We start from the raw sequence: 14,496 nt of genomic DNA, 5'->3' as shown, positions 1-14,496 counted from the left end.
CTTCAGAAAATGTGGACAATACCGCTCAATTCATATGGATTAGTTTTACGATCTCTTGATAAACTTTTTGTAACTTCTAAGTAGTTGCGTAGACTGTCAATGGAGGAACAGAAATCTCTCAGATTTCATCAAAATATCTTTATTTGTGTTCCGAAGATGTCTTACAGGTTTGGAACGACATGAGGGTGGCTGATTAATGACATAATTTTAATTTTTGGGTGAACTCTCGCTTTAAAGGGCATCTTGAAAGAAAGTGTTTATATAGTGCATTATTTTTATAGACTTGTGACAGGTAACAAATAACATAAGGACTTTTAATTTTAATAAAATGAAATACAAACGTAGATTTTATTGCTGTAGTCTATGTTTTTCAGTCAAAAGAATATTTGCAAGTAATAACAGCAAGAGTTTATTTTTGTTGTTGTTGATATGTTCAGAAAATCCCTTATAGCACACAATAACAGCTCAATATAATAAAAGTTCGACAGAAACGGCACCATTTTCGTGGAATGAAATCAATAGGTTACTTAACACTCAGATCACTTCTTATGTTTAAGTAATCTGAAGGTTGAGTACTGGAGTTACACATCTCTTTATTAATTGTAGGTTAATTTTACACAGGCATACTACCAGCTCGCTAAAGACAACATTCAAAACCAATCGATCTTTAGAAACGCAGTGATGCGCGTGACGGACTCGGCGGTTACTGTCCATGGTTCTGAAATGGCGCTGCCCTCGACCTCCACCGACCAAACTACATATTCTACATAGCTAATCAGTTTAACGAAGTTATTCATAAAAGTCTTTACACCGTAAAAACACTTACAACTTAGGCCTGACGTCAGATCCATAAGACAATCCACGTGTCCTCAACATATAAGCTACACATCCACCTATCTCTATAAATCGTTTGATCATATCAAACATGATAAACATCTCAATCACGCCTTTCTAAACATTAACAACTTTTGAATAAATAAGTTTAATCTCCACTTGCTACACCCTTAAAAAATAAAAATATATTCTAATGGTTCATTTAAGCACATAAGTACAACACCCTCTTGTTTTTCCCAGATGAGTTATATATGTCTCTTTGGAGAATTAAAAATTCCATCAGGTTACCAACAAATTAGTTCTAGATATCATCCGTTGACAATACAAGCCCTTCAAGGGTTATTTGAAACAACCTATTATGTTAAAATGATATGGAAGTAAAACCATAAAAACTTTTTCATAGGTGGCTAGGATAAAGAACTGTGACATTTGAGGAAGATAATAAAACACAATCGGTGCATATTAAATACGCAACCCTGTAAAAAGGTTCTTAAGACACTGGTTTTCGATTCTACAACACTTGCAGCTTCTAGCTCAATAAATATCATATGAGATATATGTGAACAATATCTGAACAAGTTTGACAGCTTCAACAGCATATCCAGCTGCAATATCGCGAAAGCAACACTGCGAGGCGCACGAGCTGTTTGATTTTCTCCAGCTGAGCGTGCTGACATCAGACTCCACGCGCACAGCGTTGAGCTCGTGCGTGCGTCCGTCTCCATGCCACGACTCGCTCTTTCGTTCCATCTTGTGAACGGCGCATCGGTGAAGCAGCACCGCGACAGTGTTTACAGTAGGCCTTCGGGGCTTACAGGTTTTCATCTTTGTTTTTGACAGTGTTCAACTGCGAAGGGCTTGCACAGGGGCTAACGCTCCGCCTGCAGACTGAGCGGGGTAAGATATGCCGAGACACGTCGCTCGATATGAGGTCTGCGACTTTGGCAACAGCACTGCACTTACGATCTATGTCATGGTATTCCGCGGTATACCGTTTTTTTCTGGTCAGTATAACAACCACGGAATTAATATCCGCAGCCGTGGGCAGATTGCGCAAACTCGTTAACTGTTTACAGTGCTGACAGACTGCGAGGCTGACACACACTGTCGGTTGCGGCAAATCCAATGCCATTTAATGTGACTGTGATACCGTTATGAGTTCAAGCTTGCAGAGTTCACCTTCGACCAAAAGCAAGCTCACCTTTGAGTAACGCTCATGAGTTGAGAGACGGTCCTTCTTTCCTTCACTCAGTGTCTTTTTTACGCACTGTCACTTATGCTAGGCCCATGACAAGCAGTTTACACGTGCATTAGAAGTTGCAAATAAGAAAATGTTAAGTTTCAATTAAGAATAACGAGTTAAGATATTCTTCATTCTAGCAAGCAACAGGCCACACAAAGTCAGTGACCACTAACTTTTTATATGGTTTGCCATGAGGTAATATAATTTTCTTTTAATCATGGAAAAAAACAAGCAAATAGGCATATTATTTAGATGCTTTGTATTGATTTATATATTTGTTTTATTGTATGTTTAAATATATTGAATGACATACAAAATACATGCTCTTTATTTATTAAAGCATATGTTAGAATAGACATACATATGTGTAAGCAATTGAATACGTAAAGTAGGCCTAAACGTATTTTTCTGGAGGAATGAACCCATCTAATCTTTCAATTAACTGCCGGAGCACATAAGAAGCCGCTCACATTTCTTACTCATCAGCTGTTTTGACATCCCTCCTACCCAATGCATTATATGTTTAACCTAAATTTAGCATAAAGAGTATATGGGCAAACGAAGTCGTGAAATGTTTAACGTGAATGCGTGTGCTCGGTGTTTAGATTATGCAATGAAACATTAAACATTGGGGGAAAATGTCTTGCAATGCACATACATATTGGATTTATGAATGCCACATATTTTAAGTATTCTAGAGTTTCTTTCTCGAGGCGTGAATAACTGCATGTTATGTATTGTTTTATTATTGTTAAATTATTTTGTATCTGTTTATTACCTCCCTCACAAACAATGTCTGCATGGAAAACACGTCAGGTTCTGTCAACTGGACATTAATAATATTGGTAACTGTTTACAATGAGGTCTCGGTTTTTAGCATTATCAATGCATTAACTAACATGAACTAGCAATTTTTACAGCCTTTGTTAATTTTCATCTTTTGCATTAACTAATGTGAACAGATACAACTTTTGATTTTAATAATGTATAAGATTAGCATTAACTAAGATTAATAAATGTTGTAGAAGTATGGTTGATTGTTAGTCCATGTTAACTAATGTTAACTTATTGTAAAGAGGTAGAGCCTACCAAAATAGCCTATTGTTTGGGTAATCTGGATGTTGTCCATCTTATATATATTCACTCATTTACCAAGGCATAAAGTGAGTATATTTATCTAATTTGTCCCTCTTTAAAAAAGGATATTCTATATATCTCATTTGTTATTACAATGCAGACTTAGGCCTGTAGATTGTATTTTTGTTATAGCTGTAACTTTAAGATTAAAATAGGCCTACTATCAAGGTACAAGAAAATAGTTTATTAAAGATGACGTAATATATGTATGTGTGTATATAGGCTATATATATATATATATATATATATATATATATATATATATATATATATATATATATCCACAGAACATTTGTGAAAGTAAAAAGATACGATTATACGCATTAAAATATTCAGTCTCGCAAGACGTTCTGTGTCGAAACTGATACAAGTCTATCACAGTTTGACTTATTGTTAACGAACACGTTTTAGAGATTAATTATTTAAATGTTTTCTAAATTATTAAAGAGAATCGATCATTCTTGCAGCGTAAAAAAAAATTAAACGCTTACAAAAAAGGTGATAATTTTTTTAGGGTTAATACTTGTCATTTCAATTAAATTAAACAACCGTTAAATAAAATTCATTCGAAACATTTGTGTAATTATCCAGTTTCTACTTTTGTCGGATGTTTTTATATATATATATAATTGCGCTTGAATATGGGCAATATTACAACTACTGGGATACACGCAAATAAATCAAATAACTGACAAAAATAATCGTAATCAAAGTCATGTTCTACGTTTATAAAACAGTTTGCTTTAAAAACATGTTTAGAAACGAATGCATCGTTTAATTGTGTATTACATGGCCAAACATGTTAACATTTAGCATATGAAAGGATTTTGTGCGGAATAGTAAGAACAAGACCTTTAGATTTTATTACATTATGCATTTTAAATGGCTATTATAGTAAATTATATTATTTTACTAGTTTAGTTTAGTATTGTTTTTTTTATATAAAAAAAATAAAAAAATGTCTGAAACTCATACTCAATTGCATATGCATACGAATGACATAAATATTTTGTACAAGCTATGGCCTAATATCCGAGAAACGACACAGCTGCATTGGGACGAACTGCATGAACTATTATTGTTCTTATTAAACATAGCCTACATATTTTAGTAGCTCGAGATGTTTTCTTCTGCTTAACCGTCACACAACACATAACCTACATATTCCTGTAAAGCATCCATCACACGCAAGATCAGAAAACAATAGACTAAGATTAAACTGTTGTTTTCTTCTAACAGGTCATTAAAACAATATAACTACAAAAGTATTTTCACGCCAACTGCCTTGATTATTACATGGAGGTGAAGGTGTACATTATTTAATTAACCTCGGATTGTTTTTTTTAAAGGATATCTTTTTTTATAAGAAAATGTGAATAACTGCAAAACAACAAATATTCGGGTAGCCTATGTTATAGGCCTAGTTGATTATAATAAATTATTTGCATCTGGTATAAGTGCATACAGCAACGTAACCTATTTGTTAAATAGGCAATACAGGCAACACAAACCTGCAGAACATATAGCCTATCATAACACATTAACCCAAATAAAATACAACAATTCAAAAGCTTTAATCTATTTATTAGCTCAAAATCCCAGGCATTTAATAGGCTACAATACGAATGCATCAACATATATTTCCAATAATCTATTTTTAATTTTGACATGACAAAAAAACTATGATTGAATGAAGTATGAACAACTAGGCTAAATGACTATCCCAGCACAACCGGTATGCCCTTAAACGTCCATATTTGTCCAGTTTATATATTGGAAAATTTCTCATTAAATATTCCTAAATTCCAACGAGATCCATGTGCGACATTAAAGAATTTGACTAGTTTATCACTTCAGATTTAGAAAAATCAGTTTTCGGCATAATCTTCCGACCGCTTTCAACATAATAGCCTAATAACAACAGCCTAAAGTAATGATGATAATAATAATGCAAATAAATAAATAAATGAATAAATAAATAAATAATAAAAACTAGACGACAACGAACACGTCAGGACTTCCATGTCGATATATAGCTAATATACATCGACGGCTGTGGTGGGAAAAAAATAGGCTATTAGCCTATATTAAGGTAGCCTACGGTAGCTAAGGCACTGGCAGCACAAACTCAGAACGCAATTAATTACATTTTCAGTTTCAATCTGAAGTGAATTTATCCTCATCTTCCAGGACGGACATAATATATGATTAGACATCACGGCTGCAGCGTTAGCCCTGAATTCAGCACGATTAATTTATTGGGAATCTGCACTAGTCTGAACAGCGCTCGTCTTCTCTCCTCACGCAGATCTCGCGAGAGCGGTGGCGTGGCTGCTTGGCAGTAGCTTGCAGTAAGACAGAGGGAGAAGGCAGGCAGCATCATGGCGGACAGAGACAGTGGAAGTGAGCAGGGAGGAGCAGCCACGGGCCCGGGTGTCGGTTCCATGCACCCAGTGACAGGAGGGGCGGGCTCGGCTTCCGGGCTGCAGCACGAGACGCAGGAGCTCGCTTCGAAGCGGGTTGACATCCAGAACAAGCGCTTCTATCTAGACGTAAAGCAGAACGCGAAAGGCCGCTTCTTGAAGATAGCAGAAGTCGGGGCCGGGGGAAACAAGAGCCGTCTCACTCTCTCCATGTCTGTCGCTGTCGAGTTCCGCGACTACCTGGGAGACTTCATCGAGCACTATGCCCAGTTAGGGCCGAGCAATCCGGACGTGGCGCAGGACGAGCCGCGGCGGGCGCTGAAGAGTGAGTTTCTGGTCCGGGAGAATCGGAAGTACTACATGGATCTGAAGGAGAACCAGAGGGGCCGCTTTCTGAGGATCAGGCAGACCGTCAACCGGGGGCCCGGCTTGGGATCCACGCAAGGCCAGACCATCGCTCTTCCAGCCCAGGGACTTATCGAGTTTCGCGACGCTCTCGCCAAACTCATCGACGACTACGGAGTGGAGGACGAGCCGGCGGAGCTGCCCGAGGGAACCTCGTTAACTGTGGACAACAAGCGCTTTTTCTTTGACGTGGGCTCCAATAAGTACGGGGTCTTCATGAGGGTAAGCGAGGTCAAGCCCACCTATCGCAACTCTATCACAGTGCCCTACAAAGTGTGGTCGAAATTCGGCAGCACTTTCTGTAAATACGCAGACGAAATGAAAAAGATTCAAGAGAAACAGAGGGAAAAAAGGGCATGCGAGCTTCAGCAGCAGCAGCAAGAGGAGATGCACGCCGACGACGGGGACGAGGATTGATAGTGGAGGGAAACATGCAAAAAAATAAATAATCCGAATAACCTAAAGAGAAATTATACGTACTTTGCTGTTAAAAAAGAAAAAAAGAAAAAAGAGAAAGATACATAAAAGATAAGTAACTGTTTAACTCCACGGGAGCACCACCCACAAAAAATACAAACCTCCACAGACTGACAGTCCACCCATCGCTGGATGTCATCCACTTACCCACCATTAATACCAGTAAGCGGCTGCTAAACCAAGTAATAACATTATATATGAACTGTGTTTCTTACTTGACGACAACAGAACTGAGTGTTTCTTTCCCTTATTAACCGAGAACTTTTTTACACGTTCCAAGATATTATAGAAGTGTTTGCAATGGAGTTATTGCCGAGATTACGAGGAAATGGTTCCTTTACGCTAATGACTTCAGCACAAATCAGATGTTTTAGTTTTAGTTTTTAACCAAATTTTCAAATCAACTGAAGAGGTTGTCATGGTAGTCATGCCACTACTAGATTTTCCAAGCATCACCTGAGGGCTAGCTATAGGAACCCTGATGGGGGGGAAACAAAAAAAAACAAAAATCAACCTGTTGATTGATAGAGGCCAGCAGAGTGGTCGCTGTGTGCAGGTGTCTGGAGGTGGTAGTCGACCTCTTCGCAAACATTCTGAGGAGTATTACCAGTGTATTTTTTTAATTGAAGTTATTGTCTTGCAGATGATATGCCATGTATTTGTGTCTCGTTGTCATTCAGTGTATAAAACAGGTACTCGATAAGTAAGAGCAATGACAACAGAAGAGAAAGAGCTCTCGAAAACATTTTTGTAACCGAAACCGGACCCCTCGATACAAACATAGCCTACAAAGAGTCGTATGAAAATGCTCATGTAGAAAAACATACAAAGTATGATTTTGTGAATCAGATATATTTCAGTGGAGAAGAAAACAACCCACGTTTTTAGTGGGAATTTGACAAACAATCTGTTAAAGGGTTTAAAATATATAGAGAAATATATAGAAATATATATATATCAGTCTACCAATGAGAGGATGAGTGGCGCCAAGGAATGCTGTAGTTGCATGTTAGCCTGTACACAGCCACATTGAGGTGGATTTCTCAATGTTCGTCCTCAAGGACTCTTTTCTGTAATGGTTTCAGTGTCTATGAAGTCTGTAATGTTTGGTCAGGTTGGTAGTTGATACTCGTTTTTCTTTCAAAGAATGAGTGTACATAAGATAATATATCAACACTTGTTTGATCAGACATAATGGAACGAAAGCCCTTTTTCCACGGGGGCCCTTGAGGACCTGTGTTGGGAGACCCTGACTTTAATGAAACTTGTTGGGGAGCATACTCTTCAGCATTAAACAACCTGGTGCCTTACAGACTCTGCATGCTTATACACTGGCTGGTGCTTTGGATCTAAGTTTGGGTCCCCTTCCCCCTCCCTTTTTTTTTTTTCCTCTCTCCTCGTCTGGTTTTGTTTGGCCCTGGCCCTCCTGTATGCTATTGCATAACTCATGGTCTTTTCGGTTGAGAAGCAAATCATTATTTGCAGATTCTGATCACAACACGTGACTTTGAAATCACTTAGGCGTTTTCCCCCCCACCTTGACGAAAGCAAGACGAATCTTCCCTTAGTTTTTAAATGCTTTGTGCCAGGCAAAACGTGAGGTAAACTTCCGCACTGAAGCCTTTCTGTAGTTTGGCAGTAATGTGTCATTGTCACAGACCAAAAGCCTAGTTGAGGGGTGTGGCCAGGATTTTTGTTTTCTCCCCAACCTTTCAGTGTTGCTTCATGTAATTTGTCATTTTGGAAACTTTAGGATTTATTTTCTCTTCCCAGTGCTATATTTCATTACTGTGTGCAATATTGAACGTGCCAATGTTGGCAATATATGTATATCAATTAAATATATGATTAATATTTGAAAAGCATGTGGCTGAACTCCACGTTTATTTCTTTAAAAGGTCTTTTTTTTTTCTTTAAAGCCTTTATCTGCACTTAAAAAAAGGTCTGTATCTGGAAAAGAAACCAATCTCAATGAACAAGCTTCACCCAGGTGAAGGAAACACACAGCAGTTATATATCCAGTCTGCACTTTTTGTGAATGTTCATGTCATAAATGCCACCCCGTTTCGTCTCTGTTCAGGTTACAGGAATGGGGCATATGAAACAATGGGGGTGTGAAGGCCTTTGGGTTAGGGGCAATGAATATGTATCCTTAATTTCCCTTCTAAATACATACATGGGATGATTCTAATGATGAAGGTGTGTGATGACCTCTTCTGTCTTCAGTAGCACATTGCTTTCCCAGCTGGAGAAAAAAAAAAATGTTTGACCAATGTTTGTTTGAAAATTATCTCAACAAGGAATGCCTTGTGCCGTTTTTTCTTTCTTTCTTTATCTCTTAACTTATGTTCCTTCCCTTTGCAAAGAGGTTCACCGAATTACAAATTCGGCGGTTATGAGTCAAATATAATTTATGTACATTTTACAAATTAAAAAAATAAAAAGAAATGTTAATTTACCCACCTCTTATGAAAAGAATGTTCAATATCAATGCTTCTGTGTTTCTTTTTCTCGTGTGAAAGTCCAGATAGTGGTTGATATTGTGGCTCTGACTTCAATGATGTTTTTTCTGTGTTCACAGTTGATGTAGTACTTTTAAAGGAATAGAATTATGACCTGAAACATGCAGATTAACCAATATTTAATAACATGTCAATGTCATTTGATGCAATCTATTTTGCTGTATATTCATTGGTTCCAATGGTTAACCAATGCAATACCACTACAATTTTATGATCATATCCAAAACCTTTTATCATTTTCAGAATAACAACCATAATAATATTATGATACGGTTTGAGCTGCAGTTCAGAAGTCTTTCAGTTGAATGTATCCTGAAAAAGCATATACATTTGTCAATTCAAGAAGTGGTAGTCTAATTTTATGTCTTAGTGCTTTATACAAAATCATATGTTCACAAAATATTGCAGATTCTCAGGAAATTGATCTCTTGCTCTCCTCATCATACTTTGTAAAAATAATAATAATAATTACTCTCTGTTCGGTATAACCGATGTCTGATGTTCTTGCTGCAAAACAAACAAATGATTTAATTTTTATTTAATTTAGTTTTATTTGTTTCTTCATTAATAATATTATTAGCATGTTACTGTGCTCCAGGAATGTCTTTAAAAACTTAAATGAACTTGACTTAGTTTGGTTTTGAACATGAAATAATCTTTATTTGATATGGCCCTTGAGTTGTGTATGGTCATGCAACATAGATTTAAAGGCATTGATTATGGACATTTCTATTGTCTTTATGATGAAATGGGATTTGAATGAACAGTTTTACATGAACATCTTCAGTAAATTATGATTCCTAAATATTAATATTTTTTAATTGGAAAAAAGTTTTAAGTAAACCACACGTTTAAATCACTTATTGCATTTCCCCCACATGAAGTAAGTTTCAATTGTGATAAAATATGGACAATAACTGCTTTGTTGATAAAATAAATAACCACTAATCGTGAATAAGTCTGGCTGGGCAATCATAAATCAAATATAACAAAATACAACTTTAACCATTATAATTCATATAAATTCAAGCAGCAATTATGAGGCTAAGCACAGTAATAGTATGCATTTTTTTATGATCATGTAGATTATTTTGGTCACAGACCAGAAGTGAATTGAGGAAAAGAGCTTCTAATTAATTTAAACCTTTATACATTTTAACCAGATTTATTTGATATTCTCAAGGCATTGCAATGATGTTATAATTCACAATGATGTATAAAAAGTTTGTATTAAGCTGTATTACAAATACCCCAGGACAGGTGTGCACTGCATTTAGGGTGCGTCTCAATCGGCTCCCTGGTTCAGTAGTCAGGGCACTTTTTATGGGCTGACTTAATCGCAAAATCGCTCCCTAAAAAAGTCTCACAATGCACTATGAAAACCAGGAAGGATCGATGCTCACTGGCTGCATCCGAAAACCTAGGCAGCTGACTTGTTGACTTGCTACCTTATCAGGCAATGACTTTGCAGGCAACGTTTGCATACAAAGGTACCTCAAGAAACTGATTTTGGACAGACTTCTGAGGCAGGGTAACGGTTTAATGATATACAGCAAATCAGAGCAAGCTTTGCTGATAACTAAGCAAATATTTAATTACTACAAGTAATTTCTCGCTAGGAATGAAATCAAAAGTGGAAAACGTTGGTCAAAAACATATACACACAAACTGACCATCAACCGCAACTTTCAGGCGCCATCTTTATTTTTTAGCGTAACTGTCACAGAATGGAAAGCACAGGATTGTGGGATATCAAAGGTAAAGGATACATCTATGCTGCCCTCAAAAATCGATCAGATGAAGGGATCTCAGGAGACAAGGCAAGCTAACATTGGATTCGGACGTGCCTTGAAGCCTTCCTTCAAATGCATCCTCGAAGGCAGCATTTTTAAGTTTTTGGACGCAGCCTATGTTCCCTTAAATGAAATTCTGAAGCACTAAATCGTGTGAGCCAAGTTAACTCTCTACACATGATGACACGTGATGGATGTTTTAATAAGCAAACCTTTATATAATTATACTTTTGCATAAACATAGATCTCTAGAAAGATAATAAACAATCTAGGCCTAGCTGACATAATTTACGGATGAAATGTTGCAGGTATATGTAACAAATCAAAGTATATGTCATAATCTACAGTACTTTAAATAACAAACATGTCAGAAAGATATCTGTGCTGCTACGGTTCATACCAGTAGTGACGTACAATGAGGACGTTATTTTTCAACGGAAATAGACCCATCAGTGTCCCAGTAGTGAGCCAAGGATCTTACTGTCCTTACCAGTGCCTGAATTCACGATGTACTGATTCACGACCTAGGTAGGGAGCGGATTGAGACGGGTACCCATAGATTTATGAAATTTTGATCATAGGTGATGCTGTCATCAACCACACCTACCAAGGCTGCATCCCAATTCAGATTTATACAATGCACTTCCTTTGGAAAGTATACGTGCTTTTAGGATGCAGCAAGATTATGCAAGTAATATAACATTTCATATAATTGTCTTGATACCACAGACTTAATTGTTGTTTAGTTAGTGCATCCTGGCACTGTAAACTGGTCATTCACTCATCCGGTTCCAGTTAACATCCTGACATTTCTTTTTGCTACCCTTCATTTCATTTCCCCTGTACTACAATGCTTTCTACTGTATTGGAGAGACAACAAACAGCAGCACGTCACTGAAGATCCACCAGGACGCATAACAGGGCACTTTGTATGACACATCTCTTTATGTATTGTTTTAGACTGGGATTCCCATGTTATCCGACTGATACAACAGAAGGGTATACTGTACACATCCGGTTTCTTAATGGAGAATGTAACTGCCACCATTTCAGTAACACAATTAATTAACTAGTATAACTATTCAATAATACAAAATTAAAATCAGTTTAACATGGGTTGCACACTTTTCCTTGAAGATGTTCAAGAAACATAAAATGCACACAAATGAGCATTATACATGCAGTAGATGTGCAAAAGCACCCCAGTTAAGATTATTAATCATTCAAACCCTTTAATAGCAGCATTTCTGTTCTCTGTGAAAAGGGAGCAGCTGGCGTTCACCTCTTAATAAACTAATTAGTGTCTTTGTCTGACCTTGCAAGAACAAAGTAGTTTTTCTTTTTTATAGCATTGAACCATTAAAGGTGAAATGTGGGATTTCTGAGTGTGTTCACGTAGTGTAACAGCGCAGCGCTTCTGGGTTGTACGTCAGAACGTAGGCTCAATTGGCCAGCATCACACGCATCACACACATGACCAGCGGCGGCCAATAGTGAGCCTACTTTCCGACGTACAACCCAGAAGCGCTGCGCTGTTACACTCAAGGGGGTAATCCAGCATCCGGAAAGCGTACCTTCTATGGGGGCATCCATTGGCTAATAAGCCATCACCTGCTGTTAGCATTCCATTGACTCCCATTCATTTTGGCGTCACTTTGACAGCGAATAACTTTCCATCTGAGGCGTTTAAAGACTCTATTTGTCCATTGTTTATTTCTAAAGAAACACGACAATGTATAAAAGGCTCCATTACCTTGTATTTTATGTTATGGCCCCGTATAAGCCATTTTTGTAAAAAATAGGTTAACGATTGCGTCATAACCGCGCGACTCTGTCGCAAAGTAGAGAAATGGCCGTATAGACAGGAGGAGAAGCTCGCAGGCAATCGGGGGGACGTGGAGGCAAAATGACAAAATAATTCATCAGAATACTTACCAAAAGTTGCTCCTGTTGCTAGCTCATGGACAGCTCCTCCTCACGCTCTCCGTCTCTGCAAGATTAGGAAGGGAATGATTCAGATTTCTCTCAGCACAGCTACTAGAAGACTAACAACTGTCAGACAGGTTGCTCACGTCACATCTACGTCATCGAGCTCAGTTTGAGGCTGCGCAGTACACTCAGCCACCAGGAAGTGATGACTTCCCTTTTCTCCGTTGAAGTCTCTATTGGGTCGCTGTGTCCATTTATTTTACTGTCTATGGTTACACTACGTGAACACACTCGGAGGCCCACACATAAGAAAATGAATAGTTGAATAAAGCCATTATTTGTTTGTTTTTGCACACAAAACGTATTATCGTCGCTTGATAAACTTAAGCCACTGTAGTTTTTTACTAGCTTTCTGGGCCGGCAAGTTTCAATTACAGTAGAAGCCTATGGAGGAGTGAGACAGCTCTCAGATTTAATCAAAAATATCTTAATTTGTGTTCCGAAGATGAACGAAAGTCTTACGGGTTTGGAACAACATAAGGGTGAGTAATTACTGACAGATTTTAAATTTTTGGGTGAACTAACCCTTTAACTCGTATTGGTGAAAAGAGGCAGGCTAACTGATATGAATCAAATTCCATCCATGCTCAAGTTTAATTATATCAATCTAAGTGAAAGACTCCCTGTTTTGTGCCAGATAAATATTGATTTCTGAATTGGTTGTAATAATAATACATTTTTACTACACAGCTCTCTGGATTACTTGATTCTGATTGTTCAAGCATTGAGCGGTCAAGCATTTTCATGAAATGACCGCCAACGTGTATATTTTACTGTAGGACATGGAAACATATTGGTGACTTATCTCGTGTATCTCAGTCCATCTGGCTACAAAAAACATATTTCTCCACTGGCTGCTATTCAAAATATCTGTGTATTATGACTAAACAATTTGCCAACGATATTTAAATAATAAATATTTCATTTTACTAGATGTTTTCCATTACCTTTTATGATTATTTAATTATTTATTTTTAATTCATGTTACATTTTTATTTGATGTTTACACAGTGTAACTATAGTGGTACAACCTTATTTTTTTAAGCAACAACAATAATTTTTGTGCGTAAAATAAAACTAAACAAAAATAACGACATTATTCAACCATTTCTTCTCTTTCTGCATGCGTGTGGTGCTGACAGGAGCTGGCCAATACTGAGCCAGCGTTCTAGAACCCGGAAGCGCTGCTCAGTGAGACTGACAATGAAGAGAATAAATTGTTGAATAAAGTAGTTATTTTGTTTTGTGCTCACAAAAAGTATTTTCGTTGCTTCATAAAATTAGGTTGAAACACTGTAGTCACATGGACTATTTTAATTATGTTTACTTGCCTTTTTTACTTTACAAAACACCTCTGAATGAAAAGAAAGTGTAATTCTGTAAAAATTGAACTTACCTGAAACAAAGTTGTCCTTATTAACCCCTCTTATAAAACAGCTCCCAAAAGAATATGTTTAAGTACCCAGACCGTCCATTTACGATGTGACATATGCGTTCCCACTAATAAAAAGCTGTTCTATCATGTATTTCAATAAACAGAAGACCACCCTCCTCCGGATAATGTCGCGTTTTGAGGTTTGGTCAGCCAACAAGGTTTGTGTGTGTGTGTGTGTGTGTTTGTGGTGCCATTAGCCAATCAGCGTTGGCTTGACGTCACTTGGGCCCCTGAGTCA

The 14,496-nt window shown here is 37.4% G+C and overlaps 1 protein-coding gene and 1 long non-coding RNA gene across 3 annotated transcripts; one reads left to right on the top strand and one right to left on the bottom strand.

Moving 5' to 3' along the window:
• Nucleotides 1-1,438: 1,438 nt before the first annotated feature.
• Nucleotides 1,439-8,997, top strand: puraa (purine-rich element binding protein Aa). Its single transcript, XM_079586813.1, has 2 exons — nucleotides 1,439-1,731; nucleotides 5,523-8,997. Exon 2 carries the CDS (start codon nucleotides 5,596-5,598, stop codon nucleotides 6,457-6,459), a length of 864 nt encoding a protein of 287 aa, XP_079442939.1. The 5' UTR covers nucleotides 1,439-1,731; nucleotides 5,523-5,595; the 3' UTR covers nucleotides 6,460-8,997.
• LOC306984995 lies at nucleotides 8,983-14,402 on the bottom strand. 2 transcript variants are annotated; one of them, XR_013794714.1, is made up of 3 exons: nucleotides 14,220-14,402; nucleotides 12,770-12,824; nucleotides 8,983-9,135 (listed from the first exon to the last, which is right to left on the bottom strand). It is a non-coding gene; the product is annotated as an uncharacterized lncRNA (long non-coding RNA). The 2 variants fall into 2 exon arrangements; XR_013794715.1 differs by having other exon boundaries at nucleotides 8,983-9,111; nucleotides 14,220-14,393.
• Between the last annotated feature and the right edge of the window lie 94 nt (nucleotides 14,403-14,496).

This window comes from Phoxinus phoxinus, assembly GCF_949152265.1.
Source record: "Phoxinus phoxinus genome assembly, chromosome: 17".
In the NCBI taxonomy this organism is placed as follows: domain Eukaryota; kingdom Metazoa; phylum Chordata; class Actinopteri; order Cypriniformes; family Leuciscidae; genus Phoxinus; species Phoxinus phoxinus.
This window is presented reverse-complemented; position numbering and strand designations above follow the sequence as displayed.